The sequence below is a fragment of the Mobula birostris genome, chromosome 18 (genome assembly GCF_030028105.1).
Source record: "Mobula birostris isolate sMobBir1 chromosome 18, sMobBir1.hap1, whole genome shotgun sequence".
Taxonomy (NCBI): domain Eukaryota; kingdom Metazoa; phylum Chordata; class Chondrichthyes; order Myliobatiformes; family Myliobatidae; genus Mobula; species Mobula birostris.
Window position 1 is genome coordinate 67,237,972 of NC_092387.1, and position 18,455 is coordinate 67,256,426.

The following is an 18,455-nucleotide window of genomic DNA, read 5'->3' on the forward strand; positions in this document are numbered from 1 at the left end:
AGTCCTATAACTGTACACTTCACACACACACACACATTTGTCTGACTCAAATGCTAGCTTGCCACATCCCCATCACTCAACCAAAACATTTAATCATGTCCAAGATTACAGTGTGGAAGCTAGGAACTACTGCATTGTCAGGGCATGGTTTTCCAGATTACACCTTAAATTAGAGGCCTCTCTCTGACTTCCGGTTAAAGAACCACACAACGTTTTTCACTAAATTGGAGTGGGCATTAGAATCTCAGAGTTCACTGAAGTCATTATCTACGTGAGCCAGTGCTGACTGGGTAAACATCACACTTCCCAACCCTTGGTTCGTAGACTGGTGGGTGACGGTATTCTAGGAACACTTCCAAGCGCAGTTTTAAATCAAAGATATTAATTGCTTCAGTGCACCCTGCTTTTCTGGTGGCAAACTCCAAACTGGATGGCAACTTTCTATCACTGTTCCTATCGGTCTTTTCGCTCTCCTACCCACCCAATCTCTCAAAATCTTGTATGCCTTGACTAAATCTTCACCTGGCCTCTCTGTTCCAAAGCCATGACCATAGTTTAAACAAGTGGTGCCTCAAGGTGGTAGGATCCATATGCCTAAGGACCCTCGCCATCTGGGACATGCCCTCTTCTCATTTCTACCAGCAGGGAGAAGGTACAGGAACCGGAAGACACACACTCAATGAAGTAGCTTTTTCTGCTCTTGTCATCAAATTTCTGACTGGTCCGTGAACACTACCTTATCTTTTTTTTTGCGAAATTTATTTATTTTGCAATTCATTATAATTTTATGTCTTGCCCTGTACTGCTACTGCGAGACAACAATTTTCATGACCCATCACACTGTCTTTCCCAGGATGTTGCCTGAACTACAGGGCATGTATAAAGGTAGACTGAGTGATCGAGGGTGGAGGAGGATGAGAAGTGACTTCATAGAACTATGTAAGATGAGAAGAGGCATGGATCAAGAGGACAGCTAGACTTTTCCCAACAGCAGAAATGGCTAATATAAGGGGGCATGATTTTAAGGTGCTTTAAGGAAAGTGTAGGGGAGATGTCAGAGGTAAGATCTTTACAACCTGCTAGGGCTGGTGGTAGAGGCAGTACATCAGGGAGATTTTAGAAACTCTTAGATAGGCACATCGATGATAGAAAAATGGAGGGCTATGTGGGAGTGAAAGGTTAGATTGAACTTAAGAGTATAGGTTATAAGGTTGGCACAACTTTGTGGGCCAAAGGGCCTTTACTGTGTTGTGATGTTCTATATACGACAATATACAATATGAAAATAAACCCGACTCTGATCCAACTATGGCAGCACCCTGTCTCCCCCCTCACTTTCTCCCTTCTACTTAAAGGAGGAATGAGCCCCCCCAGTGTTCTTATCAACCATCATTCCTCATCACACACAAACACAAGACATTCTTTCACTGCCTCCAATGGGTTAATTACATTCTATGCTGTTGGACTTTGAATCTCAAACTTTTTATTTTGGTTTTATTGTTTAATGCCAGAGGAGTCAACCCGAGTTGGTTCAGAAACCCTTACCCAGTCTTGTTGCTAATCCTAGAAGCCACTTGACGTCCTCTGTGTAGGGTGGGCTTCGAGAGAAGTAATTGTTCGGGTGATCGTTGTGAGCTCTTCTTCCAAGCATTTCCAAAGCCAACATTCCTGTGAAGAGCAAGCAGGCTAATTTAACTCACTGGGGATTCTGCAGATGCTGGAAATGAACAGTCAACATTTCCGGCCAGGAGCCTTCATCAGGACTGGGAAGGAACGGGGCAGAAGCCAGAATAAGAAGGTGTAGGGAGAAGGAGTACAAGATGGCAGGTGACAGGTGAGGGAAAAAGTGAGAAGCTGGAAGGTGACAAGTGGAAGAGGTAAAGGGCTGAAGGAGGTGGAATTGGACAGGTGAGTGGACTACAGGAGAAAGGAAGGAAGGAGGGAGGTGATAGGCACTGAGTAATAAGGGTGAGAGGGGAGCCAGAATGGAGAATAGGAAAAAAAACCACTTTGCAACTGATAAAATAAAACTCATTAAAAAAACAAGAAAAAATTCACATTATCTCATGAGGCCTTTCTAGAGGTGAGCAGTGATGGCCTCCATCTGCTAATCATCCACAACCACATTAATGTAATCACACCGTGGATCACCTGCAGCCACACACAAGATGCTGGAGGAATTTAGCGGGACAGGCAGCATCTGTGGAGGGAAATGATCCAGGTGAAGGGGCACGGCCCACAGTGTTGATTCTTCATTTCCATCTGGACACACTGAATTCCTCCAGATTTTTCGAAAGTTTTTCAGATTCCTGCATCTGCAGTCTCTTGTGTCTCCATCACTAGCAACCAGTTCTAAGTGGGTTAACAGTTTAGTTTGTTTGATTTATTTAGAGAAACAGTACAGAACAAGCCTTCCCCCTTTCCAGCTGCACAGCCCAGCAACCCACCCATTTAACCCTACCTAACAACAGGACGGTTTACAATGACCAATTAACCTACAAAACAATATGTCTTTGGACTGTGGGAGGAAACCAGGGCACCCGGAGAAAACCCCATGGTCCATGGGGAGAACATGCAGACTCCTTAGAGGATGGTGGAATTGAACTCGGACGCCCCGAGCTGTAACAGTGTTATGCTAACCGGTACTCCAATGTGGTGCCCCATGAAGTAATACAAATTATTTACAGTGAAGATTCAAGCTGCTTAGCACAACATTCATGCTCAATCAGCTGGCTTTATCTACATCCTCTGAACTCTTCCTATTGCCATCTCCCCATTTGCCCCTCTCTCTGAAAGCTTGCTGGGCTAATGAGATCCATATACTGCACCTACAGGTGGCACCACTGATAAAGCTGGTGCCTCACACCACCAGTGACCTGGAATCCAATACTCATCTTGGGAATGAAACGGCTAATGTATGAAGAGGCGTTGATGGCTCTGGGCCTGTACTCACCGGAGTTTAGAAGAATGGGGGGGCGGAGGGGTGGACTATTGAAAGGCCTAGACAGAGTGGATGTAAAGGGTGTTTCCTGTAGAGGAGAAGTCTAGGACCAGAGGGCACAGCGTCAGAATAGAGAGATGCCCCTTTAGAACAGAGATGAGGAGAAATTCTTTTAACTAGAGAGTAGTGAATCTGGAATTTTTTGCCACAGGTGAGTGTGGAGACTAAGTTATTGAGCAATGAGGGGGGGTGTCAAAGGTTATGTGGAGAAGGCAAGGGAATGGGATAGAGAGGGAACATCAACCATTTATTTTTTTAATATTTAGAGATACAGTGTGGAACAGGCCTGTCCAATCGCACTGCACAGCCCAACAACTCACCTTTTTAACACTAGCCTAATCAGGACAATTTACAATGAACATGATCCTGCTTTAGAACATAGGTAGATCTTTAGAATGTGGGAGGACCCTGAGGATACTCACACAGTTCATGGGGGAACAACATACAAACTCCTTACAGACGGCACTGGATTTGAACTCTGAACTCGGGAATTCCCCAATCTGTATTAGCACTGCTACCATGATGCCCTGAATCAGACATGATTGAATGAGGAGCAGACTTGATGGGCTGAATGGCCTAATTCTGCTATGTTTTATGGTCTAATAGCACTGTTAAAGGCAGTAAGGGAGGATAAATAAACACTCCGGTCCTCCTCAAAATCCCTGTGATCCTCATGGAATCCCTTAACACTCATTGACGTGGCTACCACTTATCTGCGTACCCACACACACCTGCAGCGCTGTTAGATGCAGAACTCTCATTATACAAATGGTATGTTAGCCTTTACTGCAAGGGACACACATCAAAATTACTGGTGAACGCAGCAGGCCGGGCAGCATCCCTAGGAAGAGGTACAGTCGACGTTTCAGGCCGAGACCCTTCGTCAGGACTAACTGAAGGAAGAGTTCCTTCAGTTACTCCTGACGAAGGGTCTCGGCCTGAAACGTCGACTGTACCTCTTCCTAGGGATGCTGCCCGGCCTGCTGCGTTCACCAGCAACTTTAATGTGTGTTGCTTGGATTTCCAGCATCTGCAGAATTCCTGTTCTTTACTGCAAGGGATTTATTTTTCAAACATAAAGGATGAGATCATGTCTTGCAAAGCCAGTATTTAATACCCCATGGTAACCCAAGGTGACCTTCCAAAATTTTGAGCACAAGAAATACTGCAGATGTTGGAAGCCCAGAGCAACAGACACGAAATACTGTTGGAACTCAGCATGTCAGGCAGCATCTGCAGAAGGGAAATAAACAACTTTATCAGGACTTTGTGTTGTGAGGTTTTGATTTCCCTCCCAGAGTCAACCAGCACTGTGGGTCTGGATCGACATGCAGGGCAAACAAGACAAGGGCAGCTGAGGGAGCAGATTCAGTGTTTCTGTTCAGATCAAACAAAAAGACCTATGGGCTTGGGGAGGTGGGGCAGAGCCAATGAAGATAATGAGAGACACCATTTAACTAGAGAGAGTAAAGAAGATTTACCAGGATGTTGCTTGAACTTGAGGGCCTGAGTTACCGGGAGAGATTGGACTAGGACTTTATTCCTTGGAAGGTCAGAGACAGGGATAATATAGAGGGTTATAAAATCATGAAGCGGGGGAATAGATAGGATGAATGCACACAGTCTTTTTCCTCAGGGAAAGGCAATCAAAAACTAGAGGGCACAGACTTAAGCTGAGAGGGCAACTTCTAAACGAGAAGGTGCTGGACATATGGAACAAGCTACCAGAGAAAGTAGTTGAGACAGGCACAATAATGACATTTAAAAGACATTTGGATAAATACATGAATAAAGATTAAAGATTGGTTTTATTTTTCACATGTACATCAAAACATACAAGAAAATTCGTTTAGATTTAGGCTTGGGTTTCGAGGGATATGGAACACGTGCTGGCTAACAGAACTTGCTTAGGTGGGCACCTTGGTTGGCATGGATGAGTTGGGCCAAAAGGCCTGTGTTCTGAATCACTAAATTAAAGGAAAAGATTAGTGGGATTATGGAGATAAAGTGTGGGCGGGGGGGGAGAGAGCTAATAGAGTTTGGTGAGGGGGAGATCGCAGGCAGACAACACCAACTCCTGCTGTAGCCTCTGGTTGTTGCCACCTGTAGAAAGCCACAGCAAGGACAGGGATCCAATGGACAGCAGGAACAGCAATGAGGGTGTAGAGGCTTCACAGGGAGCTGGAGAGGCTGGATGAGTGACAAGAGCAATGAGAGAAGCATTCCAAAATTAGAGCAGTGTAGCTATCGAGGAAATGAAACTAACTAACTAGGTCAAAGTGTGAATACATAACTATACACACTTGCATCGACCACACCCCCAACCCATGTGACAAATTACCGTAACCCAAAAACATACAACAGAAATACAATACAGACAGACAGACAATAGATACGTAGCTCCCACAGAGCGGTCAGCAGAACACTATTACAATGCCAATGATCCAGGTTCATTTCCCGCCTCTGCCTGTAAGCACGTTCTCCCCATGACAGCTCGAGTTTTCTCCGGGTCCTCCGGTTTCCTCCACATTCCCAAGACATACAGGTCAGTAGGTTAATTGGTCACATGGGTATAGTTGGATAGCGTGGGCTCACTGGGTCAGAAGGGCCAGTTACCGTGCTGTATCTCTAAAGTATGAGGTTATCAACACAGGAACACTGAGCATTGTTACACTGAGAGGATGGGATGGTTCGAGAGGATCTGGTACCCTTGTACACACATCACTGAAAGCTAACAGACAGTGGCAGCAGGCAAATTATACATTGACCTTTATTGCAAGAGGATCTGAATACAAGAGTAAAGGTGTCTTCCTCCATGTATATTGGACACTGGGTGAGACAACATCAGCTAGATTGTGTACAGTTATCGGCATCCTTTCCAAAGAAATAAAAATGATATTCTTGCTATCAAGAGAATGCAGTCATCAAGTGAACAGACAGCTGGACAGGGTGGATCGGAAGGGGAGTACAGAAGAAGAAATCACAGCCTCAGAATGTGTAGAGCATTAAGGATTGATATGAGGAGAGATTTATTCACTTAGAAGGTGGTGACTCTCTGGAATCCCTCAACTTGGAGGGATCTACGTGGCACATCATCTTCTAAACCGCTATCAAATCACTTCTCCTCCTTCCTCGCTCCAAACAGCAAGTCCCTAGTTTATTCAATTTTTCCTCAAAAGACATGCTCTCAATCCAGGTAGTGTCCTGGCAAATCTCTGCACCCTCTCTAAAGCTTCCATATTCTTTCTATAATGAGGTGATCAGAACTGAACACAGCTCTCCAAGTGTGGTCTAACCAAGATTTTATAGAGCTGCAACATTACCGCTCGGCCCTTGAACACAGTCACCTAACCAGTGAAGGGAAGTACTCTTCTTAACCACCGTGTCAACTTTCACAGTAACTTTGAGGGAACTATGATCGTGGAACCCAAATCCAACCGTTCCTCCACACTGCTATTAACCCCCCATTCTGCCTTCAGATTCCACCTTCCAAAGTGTACCATTTCACATTTCTCCATATTGAACTCCATCTGCCACTTCCCTGCCCGGCTCTGCATCCTATCAATGTCCTTTTGTAACCTTCGCCAACCTTCTGCACCATACATAACTCCACCAACCTTCATGTCATCTACAAACTTACTAATCCACCCGTCCACTTCCTTATCCAAGTAATTTATATTTTATGGGGATTACGAAAGCTGGAAGGGGATGCCAAGGATGACAAGAATGGGTAAAGCCAACACCATGTTTCTAAAGGACCAGGGAAGAGGCAGTCACATTAGACCCATCTTGGTAGCAGGTGGAGCAGTCAGTCCAACTCTCAGGTGTTGGCCATGCCAACGTGATCCTACCAATGAGAGGAGGAGGAGATAAAGGCTCGCATCAGTTACCCAGGCAAACAATCTTACCTGGTTCCCCAGTGCAGTGTGGAGGGTCAAGTCTCGCATCAGTAACCCAGGCAAACAATCTTAATTGGTGTCCCAGTGCAGTGTGGAGAGAGTGATGCACTGGCAAAGGTGCCATTTTAAAAGTGACACATTAAACTGAGCCCCCCTTCCCCCAGGGATGTAGGAAAGATCACACAGCATTTCCTTGAAGGTATGCAGAGGAGTTCTCACTAGTGCTCTGGCAATGATCCAATCACCCAGCATTCAACAATACTGTATATTAACTGTTGACAGACACCATAGGGGTGGCCTGGTAGTGTAGCGGTTAGCATAACACTATTACAGCAAGAGTGACCCGGGCTCAAATACACCATTGTCTGTAAAGAGTTTGTACGTTCTCCACGTGACCACATGGGTTTCCTCCAGATGCTCCAGTTTCCTCTCACAGTCCAAAGATGTACCGTTGGTAGCTTAATTGGTTACGTGGTGTGATTGGGTGGTGCAGGCTCGATGGGCTGGAAGGAACTGTGACCGTGCTGTATCTCTAAATAAATAAATAAAATAGATACAGTTGTTTTTCCCCATGGTTAGGACCAAGAACTAGAGGGCATAGATTTAAGGTGAGAAGGGAGAGATTTACTGAGAGCCTGAAGGGCATCATTTGCACCCAGAAGGTGGTCAGTAAATGCAATGAGCTGCCAGAGGAAATGGTTCAGGCAGGTGCATCAACAACACTTATAAGACATTTGGACAAGTAGATGGATAGTAGATGGTGGCACTGGTAGATCGATAGGCTGGTTTAAAGGGATATGGACCAAATACAGGCAAATAGGTTTCATTTTCTCCCAGTCTGGTATGTGTCAAATGCAGGAAAATGGGACTTATTTTCCCCAATTGGATATGGACCAAATGTAAGCAAATAGAACTCATTTTCCCTCGGTCTGATGTGGACCAGATGTGGACAGATGGGATTCGTAGTCTGATATGGGGCAAGTGTGGGCAAATCAGACTCATTTTCACCCAATCTCAAATGGGCAAATGCAGACAAACGGGATTCGTTTCCCCCTAATATGACATGGACCAAATGCAGGCAAATAGGACTTGATTTCCTCCATTTTGGGCAGATGGGACTCATTTTCTCCTAATTTAATGGGCCAAATGGGACTCACTCTCCCCCAATTGGATATGGGTCAAATATGGCCAAATGGGATTAGTTTAGCAAGTGTGCTCAGTACATGGAACGAACTACCAGAGGAAGCAGTTGGGACTTTTTAACACCATTCAAAAAGTGCTAGTTTAGTTGGGATCCTTGGTCAACATGGATCAGTAGGCCGAAGGGCCTGTTTCCATGGGAACCTTGGTCAGCATGGACCAGTGGGCCAAAGGGCCTGTTTCCATGGGAACCTTGGTCAGCATGGACCAGTGGGCCAAAGGGCCTGTTTCCATGGGAACCTTGGTCAGCATGGACCAGTGGGCCAAAGGGCCTGTTTCCAAGGGAACCTTGGTCAACATGGACCAGTGGGCCAAAGGGCCTGTTTCCAAGGGAACCTTGGTCAACATGGACCAGTGGGCCAAAGGGCCTGTTTCCATGAGAACCTTAGTCATCATGGATCAGTGGGCCAAAGGGCTTCTTCCTATGTTGTAGAACATTGACTGTATGACCTTGGAGGCTTGCTGTGTGAGAACAAGCAGCTGCTGACCAACGAACACCCATTTACACTTCTCCCCACATCCCATCAACTCCTCCCCATATTCCAAAATTCACCTACACATCAGCTGGTATGTTCCTCTATTTGAAATCGTCTCAAAGTACTTCAGTGGCTACAAAGCACTGTCAATACCCTTGTGCCACGGAAAACTTGATCTACACACTTGTGCACTCACCAACTCTGTACGCTGAATGCAAGTAGTGCAACCCCTGTGGACTGACTGGCTGTGAATGCTGTTCATCTTCGGTAGGGAATGTCGGCGTGACTATTGAGGGTCCTTGCGTTGTTAGGCTCGGTATGGATGCTCCTTGAACAGCTTGGAAAGTAGTTCCAGCCTGTACGCTGGCAACTGGGAAAGAGAGCATAGTGAGGGAAGGGGAGGGGAGTGGAGGGGCAGAGGTGGGGGGGGAGGGGGGAGGAAGGTGGGAGAGGAAGAAGGGGGGGGAGAATGAATTAACCAGCTTAAGAATTTCATTCACAAGTAATTCTGGTGTAACACTAAAAGTGCAAGTGCTCAGCTGATAATGTACCACACATTCATTAAGTGGGCACAAAGATTCATTAATTGGAATTTAGTGATTGGGCAATCATATGACTAAGAGACTGATGAATTATTCCATCTCCTGCTATCTTTCTATAGCCGTTGGGAAAAACTGTCCTTCAGTTTTAGAAAAAGTGGGACAAATTCTTCACTTTGCTCATTTGTGTATTTCTACTCGATTTTATTTCTATAATTTCAAATTTAAAGAAAAAACTGTCTTACGTGAGGTTAATGGGAACTGCTCTGGTCTTAAATCTTCCCATCAATTTAATGTCCTGTATGTATGTCGAGTGACATCTGGCAGGTTTGGGGAAAAGGAGGTCCACTGAATAAAGGTGAAGGGAAGCGGAGTATTTCCAGCAAATATTGGTGGTGGATCAGCTGATTTGAGACAGGGTAGTAGGTCTGAGTAAAGGTGAGAGGAGGGAATTGTAGATTATTTACACGAATTAACTTCTCTTAGGCAAGAGGACTACTTTTAACCCTTTACTGAGGTCAGCTACTCTAAGAACTGAGCCAAGGACACTGGAGCAATGTTGAGGGATTTGACACATTTTGGGCTACTCTCCGTCCCCTACCCTGTATGTTCATCAGTGTCTGACCTACACAGCCCCAACATTATTGGAAGGATGGACAATGCATTAGGGTAACTGGAGATACAGGAACTTGCTTTAATGCATTGCTCATTAATTACTCCTCCAAGAGGACCTCAACCTTGTCGTGGTTTTCAGGCTGCGTGCCTCTATGACTAGAGAGCTATGCTGGCTGGAGTCAGGGCTTTGTGTTTTGGCTCTTGGTAGGGTCACCCATGCCAAACAGGTCAAAGGGTAGAGGCCAGACTAAGAGTGGTCCACCAGTCCTCCAGGTTCAGGGGTTCAGCTCACGGCTAACAACCCTGACTGGTAAAACAAAACTGTTATGGAGACAGTAAAGAAGAATCCTTCCTCTGAGTGTGACAGTATTCCTGAGTTTCTGTCTGGGACTCGCGTGACTGACAGTAGTGAAAACGGAGCTACTGACATGATGAAAGAAGCCTCAAACACCACCAGAGACGGAGGACCTTCATTGCTGTCCTAAACACCAGCAGTGTAATGAGCAGTAGGTAGGTCGGTCATTAATCATTAGAGCCAAATATCAGAATTTTGGTGAGTTTGATTGCGATTCAGACACACACCAGCTGAGGGGTCAGCAGTGCAAAGGGTGAGCAGCTTCAAGTTCATGGGTGTCAATATCTCTGAAGATCAATCCTGGGCCCAACATATTGATGCAATCACGATGGCTGTATTTCATTAAGTGTGGGAGGGGATTCCGTACGGTATGTCTCTCACAAATTTCTACAGATGTACTGTGGAGAGCATTCTAGCTGGTTGCATCACTGCCTGGTGTGGGGGGACCACTGCACAGGATCGGAAAAAGTTGAAACAGGTTTCAAACTCAGCCAGCTCCATCGTGGGCAGCAGCCTCCCCACCATCAAAGACATCTTCAAAAGGTTATGCCTCAGAAAGGTGGCATTCATCATTAAGGACCCCCATCACACAGGCCATGCTCTCTTCCATTTGGTGCCATCAGGGAGGAGATACAGCAGCCCAAAGACACACACTCAATGTTTTAGGAACAGCTTCTTCCCTTCTGCCATCCAATTTCTCAATCGGCAATAAACCCAAGTAAGCTACCTCATTATTTTGCTCTTCTTCTGCACTACTTAATTTTTTAATATACCATACAATTCTTATTGTAATTATAGTGTCTTTAAGTACTGCACTGTACTGCTGCCATAAAACAATCTCAGGACATGTCAGTGATATTAAACCTGATGCTGGCTCCTCCAGGCCGCCTCTAGCGTGAGTGACACAGTGACGTCTGGGAAGGACTGGGAATTTCAGGGTTTGTGTTCCAGCCCATCATGAGGGGCGCAAACCAACCAACCAGCAACCAGTTAGTAAATAAGCTGAGAAATTAGTGAGTCCATAGACAATAGCTTAGTCCTTTGCTGAGTACCAGTGACCAAGAATCAGGGTCAAACTTCAATGGTGTGATCCAGCCTTCACTTGGGACTCGGTCTACCTTCGCAGGGGTGTTGAATAGTGCTCTAGAGACATAGAGCACTACAGCCTAGAAACAGGCTCTTCTGCCCATCTAGTCCATACCAAATTGTTATTCTGCCTCGTCACATCGACTGGCATGTGGACAATAGCCTCCATACACCTCCCATCCACCTACTCATCCAAACTTCTCCCAATCGCTTCAGTGGAACCAGCATTGTTCTCAGTTTATCTTTTATTCTGGCATCTTCCCCCTTCCTTTCCAGTCCTGATGAAGGGTCTTGGCCCAAAACGTCGAATGTTTGTTCTCCATAGATGCTGCCTGACCTGCTGAGTTCCTCCAGCATTTTGTGCACATTGCTCTGGATCCCCAGCATCTGCAGGATCTCTTGTGTTTAACACACACAAAATGCAGGCCAGGCAGCATCTACAAAAATGAATAAACAGTTGATGTTTCGGGCCGAGACCCTTCATCAGAACTGGAAAGGAAGGGAGAGATGAGACCGGAATAATGAGGGGCTGGGGGTGGGGGAAAAAGAGGAACGAGTACAAGCTGGAAGATGAACAGTGAGACCAGATGGGTGGGGAAGGGAGGATGAAGTCAGAAGCTGGGACGTGATGGGGGAGAAAGGATTTAGTGTGTATTAATACTTATTTAATCCTACACTTTCAGATCCTGATCGTATTCACTTTGACAGTTAAATGGAAATTATTACAATATTTTCAATAGCTACAGAAGAATATCAGAAGCAAAGCCTTTACAAAATCATTGAAGTGTGTATTTTGAGTATGACAGAGCAGAGACCTCTGCTCGCACTGTGATTGTTCACCCAGCAGAGGGAGCAGCTGTCACACAATAAACCAGCAGGGAGAAAGGGACAAATTCCCTCTGCAAAACCAGATGTGGACACTCCAGCCCCTAACTGAGGAGTGTGCTCGGGCAGGTGTGGACTCATCCATAGCTCTAGGATGGCACTGAATCAGATGAGTTTTTACATTACTGCTGTGCCCAAAGTGAAGATAAATTAAATCAAATCTCTGCTTGCAAATGATCCATATTCCTCCATTCCCTGTATGTTCCTTCTAACTTAGAGCTTTGTGTTTGCTTTCACCACCATCCTTGCAGCCTGTCCTTTATCACCAAACACTCTCTGTGTAAAAAAAAACTTGCTCCACACATCTTCTTTGAACCTTCCCTCTCTCACCTTAACCTATCTCCTCTAGTATTTGAAACTTCTAAAGTGGGAAAATGATTAATATGTTAGAGCTTTATTATCATTGTTGAGGACAACAAGATTACAGTGTTAATCCATTCAGTGCAAAGTAGCAAACTGGCAATTCAATTATGAAAAACACAATGACTACATTTAAAATAACATCTGACTTATTTAGAATGACATCTAAGTTACAAATGAATTAAAATCAATCAACTCTAGAATTAAAAGAAACTGACTGTCTGTTCTATCTAAGCTTCTCATAACTTTTTAAAGTTCTACCAGCTCTCTTTCTCCATCGTTGAGCACGTCTACATGGAGCGCTGTTGCAGGAAAGCAGCATCCATCATTAAAGAGCCACACCATCGAGACCATGCTCTCCTCTCTCTGCTGCCATTGGGAAAAAGATACCAGAGTCTTGGGTCCCAGGCACCACTGGGTCCAGGAACAGTCAACCATCAGGTTCCTGAACCGGAGAGGATAACTTCATCTCAACACTGAACTGATCCCACAACCTACAGACCCATTTTCAAAGATTCTATAACTCGTGTTCTCAGTATTATTTGTTATTTTGTTTTTCCTTTTGTATCTGCACAATTTGTTGCTTTTTGCACTTGGCCCATCTTTGTATAGTTTTTCATTGATTCTATTGTATTTCTTTGTTCTACACTGAATGCCCTCAAGAAAATGAATTCAGGGTGACATATACAGTATGTACCTTGATAATAAATTTACTTTAACTTCCACCAGGCCCCCTCAGACTCTGATGCGCCAGAGAAAACGTTAGTGCCTCGATATTTCCATTATTGTGAGAATGGGGAAAAAAAGCATCATTTGGTTGGGAACATGGATAGGAAACGGTTAAAGGGATACGGGGCAAACACGGGAAAATGGGGCTAGTGTAGGTGGGCATCTTGGTTAGCACAGATGAGTTGGGTCGAAGCGACTGTTTCCGTGGTGTACCCAACTATGAATTGCTGAAATCCCCACTTAGTCCCAAACAGAGCCAGAAGGCCAGAATTAGAGAGTCCTCAGCATTGTCCAGGATCTCTCTACCTGTCCCACAATCTGTCTGACCTCCCACCATCAGGCAGAAGGTACTGCAGTATGAGAACAAGGATTGGTAGGCTGGGTAACAGCATCTTCTTGTGAGACTGTGAGTCTTCTGAACACCCTGCTACCAGCCAGTACACATTATTTATGACAGTGTCAGTAGCATTAAACTTAAAAGTTCAAAGTAAATTTTCTTACTTGTTTTTGTGGCTACCTGGAGAAGAATAATTTCAAAGTTGCATACTTTGATAACAAATGAACCTTTAAATTTATTATCAAAGTGCATATGTGTCTCCATATACAACCCTGAGATTCATTTTCTTCTGGGCATTTTCAATAAATCCATCGAATAATACCCATAATAGAATCAATGAAAGACGTCACCAACTTGGGCATTTAACCAGTGTTCAAAAGACAGCAAATTGGGCAAATACGAAAAGAAAGAAATAATACATACATACATAAATAGATAACTAGCTAACTAACTAAATAAATAAAAGAGCAAGCAAGCAATAAATATCAAGAACATGAGATGATGAGTCCTTGAAAGTAAATCTGTAGAATGTAGAAACCTTTCAGTGAACTTGTGAAGTTATCCCCTCAGGTTCAGGAGCCTGATAGCTGAGGGGTGATAACTGTTCCTGAACCTGGTGGTGTGGGTCCTGAGGCTCCTGTACCTCCTTCCTGGTGGCAGCAGTGAGAAAAAAGCATGTGCTGGGTGGTGGGGTCCCTGATGATAGATGCTGCTTTCCTGCAACAGCATTTCAAGTAGATGTGCTCAGTGGTGGAGGGGCTTTAGCTGTGATGGCCAAGCTGCATCCACTACTTTTTGTAGGATTTTCTGTTCAAGAGCTTTGGCGTTTCCACATCAGGATGTGATGCAGCTAGTCAAAACACTCTCCACCACAACAGAAATCTGTCAAAGGTTTAGATGTCATGCTGAATCTCCGCTAACTGCAGAACGTGGGGGCTTTCTTTGTGCTGGGCCCAGGACAGGTCCTCTGAAATAATAACACCCAGCAATTTAAGTAACTGACCCTCTCCACCGCTGATCCCCGGTGAGGATTGGCTCATCGACCTCCAGTTTCCTCCTCCTGAGGTCAATAATCAGCTCCTCGGTCTTGCTGACATTGAGCGAGAGGTTGTTGTTAGGATACCACTCAGCTCCCTCCTGTATGCTGATCCGTCACTGTTATCCTCTTGTATATTTAACGACATGTTGTCTGTGCACTTCACGTCAACTTTTACATCTACAGAGCATTTTTATTACTATTAATACTACTGTGTTAATAATATTTTATCTACTGTATGTGAACTACGTGCTGCATTTAGCACCTTTGTCCTAGAGGAATTTTGTTTTGTTTAGCTGTATACATGTGCAAGGTTGAATGACAATAAACTCAAACTTGAACTTTGTGGAGTCAAGCACAAAGCACCACGGAAACACACCAACAACATTTGAAAACCTTCCTGTACCTGCTACGGTCGACGTCAGAGGCAGGCTCGGGTCAGACTGGTAGGGGTGCACGGCCATTGGTGACATGGGGGGCACAGGAACCCCTGCGAAGGTGACGGGTGGAGCTGCCATGGCCGGGTGGGTTGTGGTTGCAACAGTGTAAGGATACTGAGCTCCAATGAATGCGGGGTGCATGCCCTAGACACAGAACACACAGTAAACAAGTGCACGGCCCATTTCCGACACCCTCCAATCCTCGGCAGCACGAGTTCACTTTGGACCACAGTGTTCAACACCCAGTGAGGGGGACAGTAAGCAAAAGCCTGAGTCTGGAAATTGCTCTGCCTTTAACATTGGAGCTGGGCTTTAAGGGGAAAAACTGAAAGATGATTTGCTGAAGGACGGAGGGCAATAGGAGAGGAAGGTACACACTCAATGGTCACTTTATTAGGCAGACCTCAGCAGACGTGGTCAAGAGGTTCAGTTGTTGTTCAGACCAAACATCAGAATGGGAAAAAAATGTGATCTAAGTGACTTTGACCATGGAATGGTTGTTGGTGCCAGATGGGGTGGTTTGAGTATTTCAGAAACTGCTGATTTCCTGGGATTTTCACACACAACAGTCTCTAGAGTTTACAAAGAATGGTGCAAAAAACAAAAAAAAAAATCCAGTGAGTGGCAGTTCTGTGGGCGAAAACACCTTGTTAATGTGAGAGGTCAGAGGAGAATGGACAGACTAGTTCAAACTGACAGGAACGTGACGGTAACTCAAATAATCACATTACAACAGTGATGTTCAAAAGAGCATCTCTGAATGCACAGCTTGTTGAACCTTGAAGTGGACAGGCTACAGCAGCAGAAGAGCACACAGGTTCCACTCCTGTTCCTAATAAAGTGACCACTGAGTACAGAACAGTACAGTACAGGCCCCTCGGCCCACAATGTTGTACTGATCTTTCAACCTACTCTAAGTTTAGTCTAACTCTTTCCTCCCACGCAGTCTTCCATGTGCTCAAGTCTTTCTTAAATGTCCTTAATGTATCTGCATCCACCACCAGCCTGGCAGCGTGCCCCTCGCACGCACCACTCCTTATATAGAAAAAAAACCCACTTCTGTGCAAAACAGACAGAACAAAGGACACTAGGGATTCTAACACAGAATATAGAACAGTATAGGCCCCTCGGTCCACGATGTGCTGTATCTCGAAATCTCTGACCTTTTTGCTTCAGTATTTCTGGAATCCAGACATGCATATTCGCGTGGAGTCCTGCCTTGGAGCCTAACTACCGCCTGTCTGAGAACCACGCGGCCGTTTTTACACGAGCCTCCCCAACTCCGCGGAGTTCTCGGCACTGTACGGGTGTACCTGTGGGTAGGCTGCTCCGGCGACGGGGAAGATGGCAGGTCGTGGGACGTGCTGGATGGGATGTCCGAGGTAGGCGGCGTTGCAGACGGACGGGATGTGGGTTTGAATGGTGGTGTAGGGATGAGTCATGGCGGGGCTGGAGGGGAAGACCTGTGCATGGGGATGGGCGATGGCTGTCCCGGCGATGGTGTGTTGCTGGTACATAGTGGACCCCACAGTGATCACCGGCACCACGGCGGTGGCCGTCACGGTGGCAGCCACAGTGACAGTGGCCGGTCCCTCGTTCAGCGCCGAGTGTTCCACCACGCCCCTCCCTGCCTCGTGCGTGCCGCGGCCACCGATGGTCGACATCTCCCGCTGCTGAGAGCCGCCTGTCGTCTGCTCGTACAGCCAGTACCACTGGTGAGCCACCTCAAAGAGCACCTCAGGGTAGACGCCTCCACCCTTGGCTGCCTCCTCCACTGCCATGCACGCCTTCTCCAGCATGGTGTTGTCCTAGGGCAGCAGGAAGAGAAACAGGATGGAATGGACAGTAGCAAGTCACTGAGTACACACTCAGACACACAGAATCACACTCAGACACACACACACACACTCACAGACATACACACACATACACACTCAGACATTCAATCACACTCACACACAAACACACACTCATACTCAGGCACAGACACAAACACACATTCACACTCAGGCACAGACACACAAACACACTCACATTCAGACATACACACACAGGCATACACACTCATACACTCACACTCAGACACAGACACACACACTCACATTCAGACACGCACACACTCATACACAGACACACACACACACACATACACACTCAGACATACACACACTTACACTCAGACACATGCACAAACACACTTAGACATACATGCACAAACACACACTCAGACACAAGCACAAACACATACTCACATTCAGCCACACAAACTCATACACTCACAGACACACACTCAGACACACGCACGGACACTCACACTCAGACACATACAACCCTCAGTGTAGCTGTACAAGAACACGTCGGGTTTGAGTGTGATCCACATCTCCTCAGTGTCAGCACACTATAACTGAGGGAGCACTAACCACCTGTGGGCAATACACAAATGCCACTCATGAACACGAGGGAGACGATGTTTAAACTCTTGGGAGATATCATCATTTGCCTTTAAGTGACAGAGCCAGGCACACAGTTTGAAATACACTCAGACTCTGCTTAACACTGAGGATGTGTTCCTTGGAGGTGGTGCGCTATGTGGGGTCATTATAACATTACGTAAATGGACGTGTGCCTGATTTTTAAAAAATCAAACCTGAGATATATGATATATTATTTTATGTATACACAGTAATCCATGGAGTGACCAACATGTAAATAGGCCAAACCTATACATCAACAGAGCAGCAGTGGGGGGAAGCGAGTGGTGGTTACCTCTCAGAGGAGGGACCAGGCTGTGAGTCCTCTAACTTTGGCTTCTTCTTCAAGTAGGCGTCGAGATTTGACTGTCTTTTCTTAAGTTTCCTCTCATGAAGCAGTTCTTGGTAGCAGGAAATCGTATCGAGCTTTATTCCTTCATTCCCAGTCAAGGTCATAATTTATGTGATCGTGGTGATGCCAGTGCTGAGGAATTCTGTGATGAGTTTTCTTGCTGGTCTTTCCTCTTCTCAATCTGTGTCCTCAGATTCACTCAGGATGTATTGCTCTGCCAATTCTCGAAGCTCTTCATTATTCAGACTCTCACCATGAGAATGCAGCAACACTGCCATCACTAGCATTCTCTAATCCCACTTCACTGGCCAGTTCAGTGATGTTCTGGATGCGTGGTTCCGCCTGAAACCCTAGGATGTTGGTGTGTGCTTCTGCTCGTAGCTTCTTCCACACTCCATTCACGCAGTTTGAGTTTACTCCATCCCAAGCTGCTCTGATATTGTCTCCAGCTTTCATGATGATGTAGATTTTCCAAAATTGCCTGAGGATTGTTAGCCTTGACCGTTTTCCTCTACAAGGTGCTTGAATGTGTGACGAAGGTGGTAGGCTTTAAAATTCAATATTACTCCTTGATCCATTGGTTGGAATAATGAAGTGGTGTTGGATGGAAGGTAAACCACTTCTACAGGAACGCAGGTCCAAAGCATGTCAAAATTCTCAGGGTGGCCTGGAGC

General features: G+C 45.6%; 1 protein-coding gene across 3 annotated transcripts in view; it reads right to left on the minus strand.

Moving 5' to 3' along the window:
- Positions 1–18,455, minus strand: part of zswim8 (zinc finger, SWIM-type containing 8) — a 186,559-nt gene that overhangs the window by 5,039 nt on the left and 163,065 nt on the right. The window contains exons 22-25 of one of the 3 annotated variants that reach the window (XM_072282862.1): positions 16,272–16,766; positions 14,925–15,102; positions 8,773–8,946; positions 1,546–1,668 (exon numbers count right to left, since the gene is read on the minus strand). In XM_072282862.1, the coding sequence (XP_072138963.1) occupies positions 1,546–1,668; positions 8,773–8,946; positions 14,925–15,102; positions 16,272–16,766 (970 nt within the window). Of the gene's footprint in view, positions 1–1,545; positions 1,669–7,113; positions 7,433–8,772; positions 8,947–14,924; positions 15,103–16,271; positions 16,767–18,455 lie in introns of those variants that run through there. The other 2 variants (XM_072282864.1, XM_072282863.1) reach the window with 2 other exon arrangements.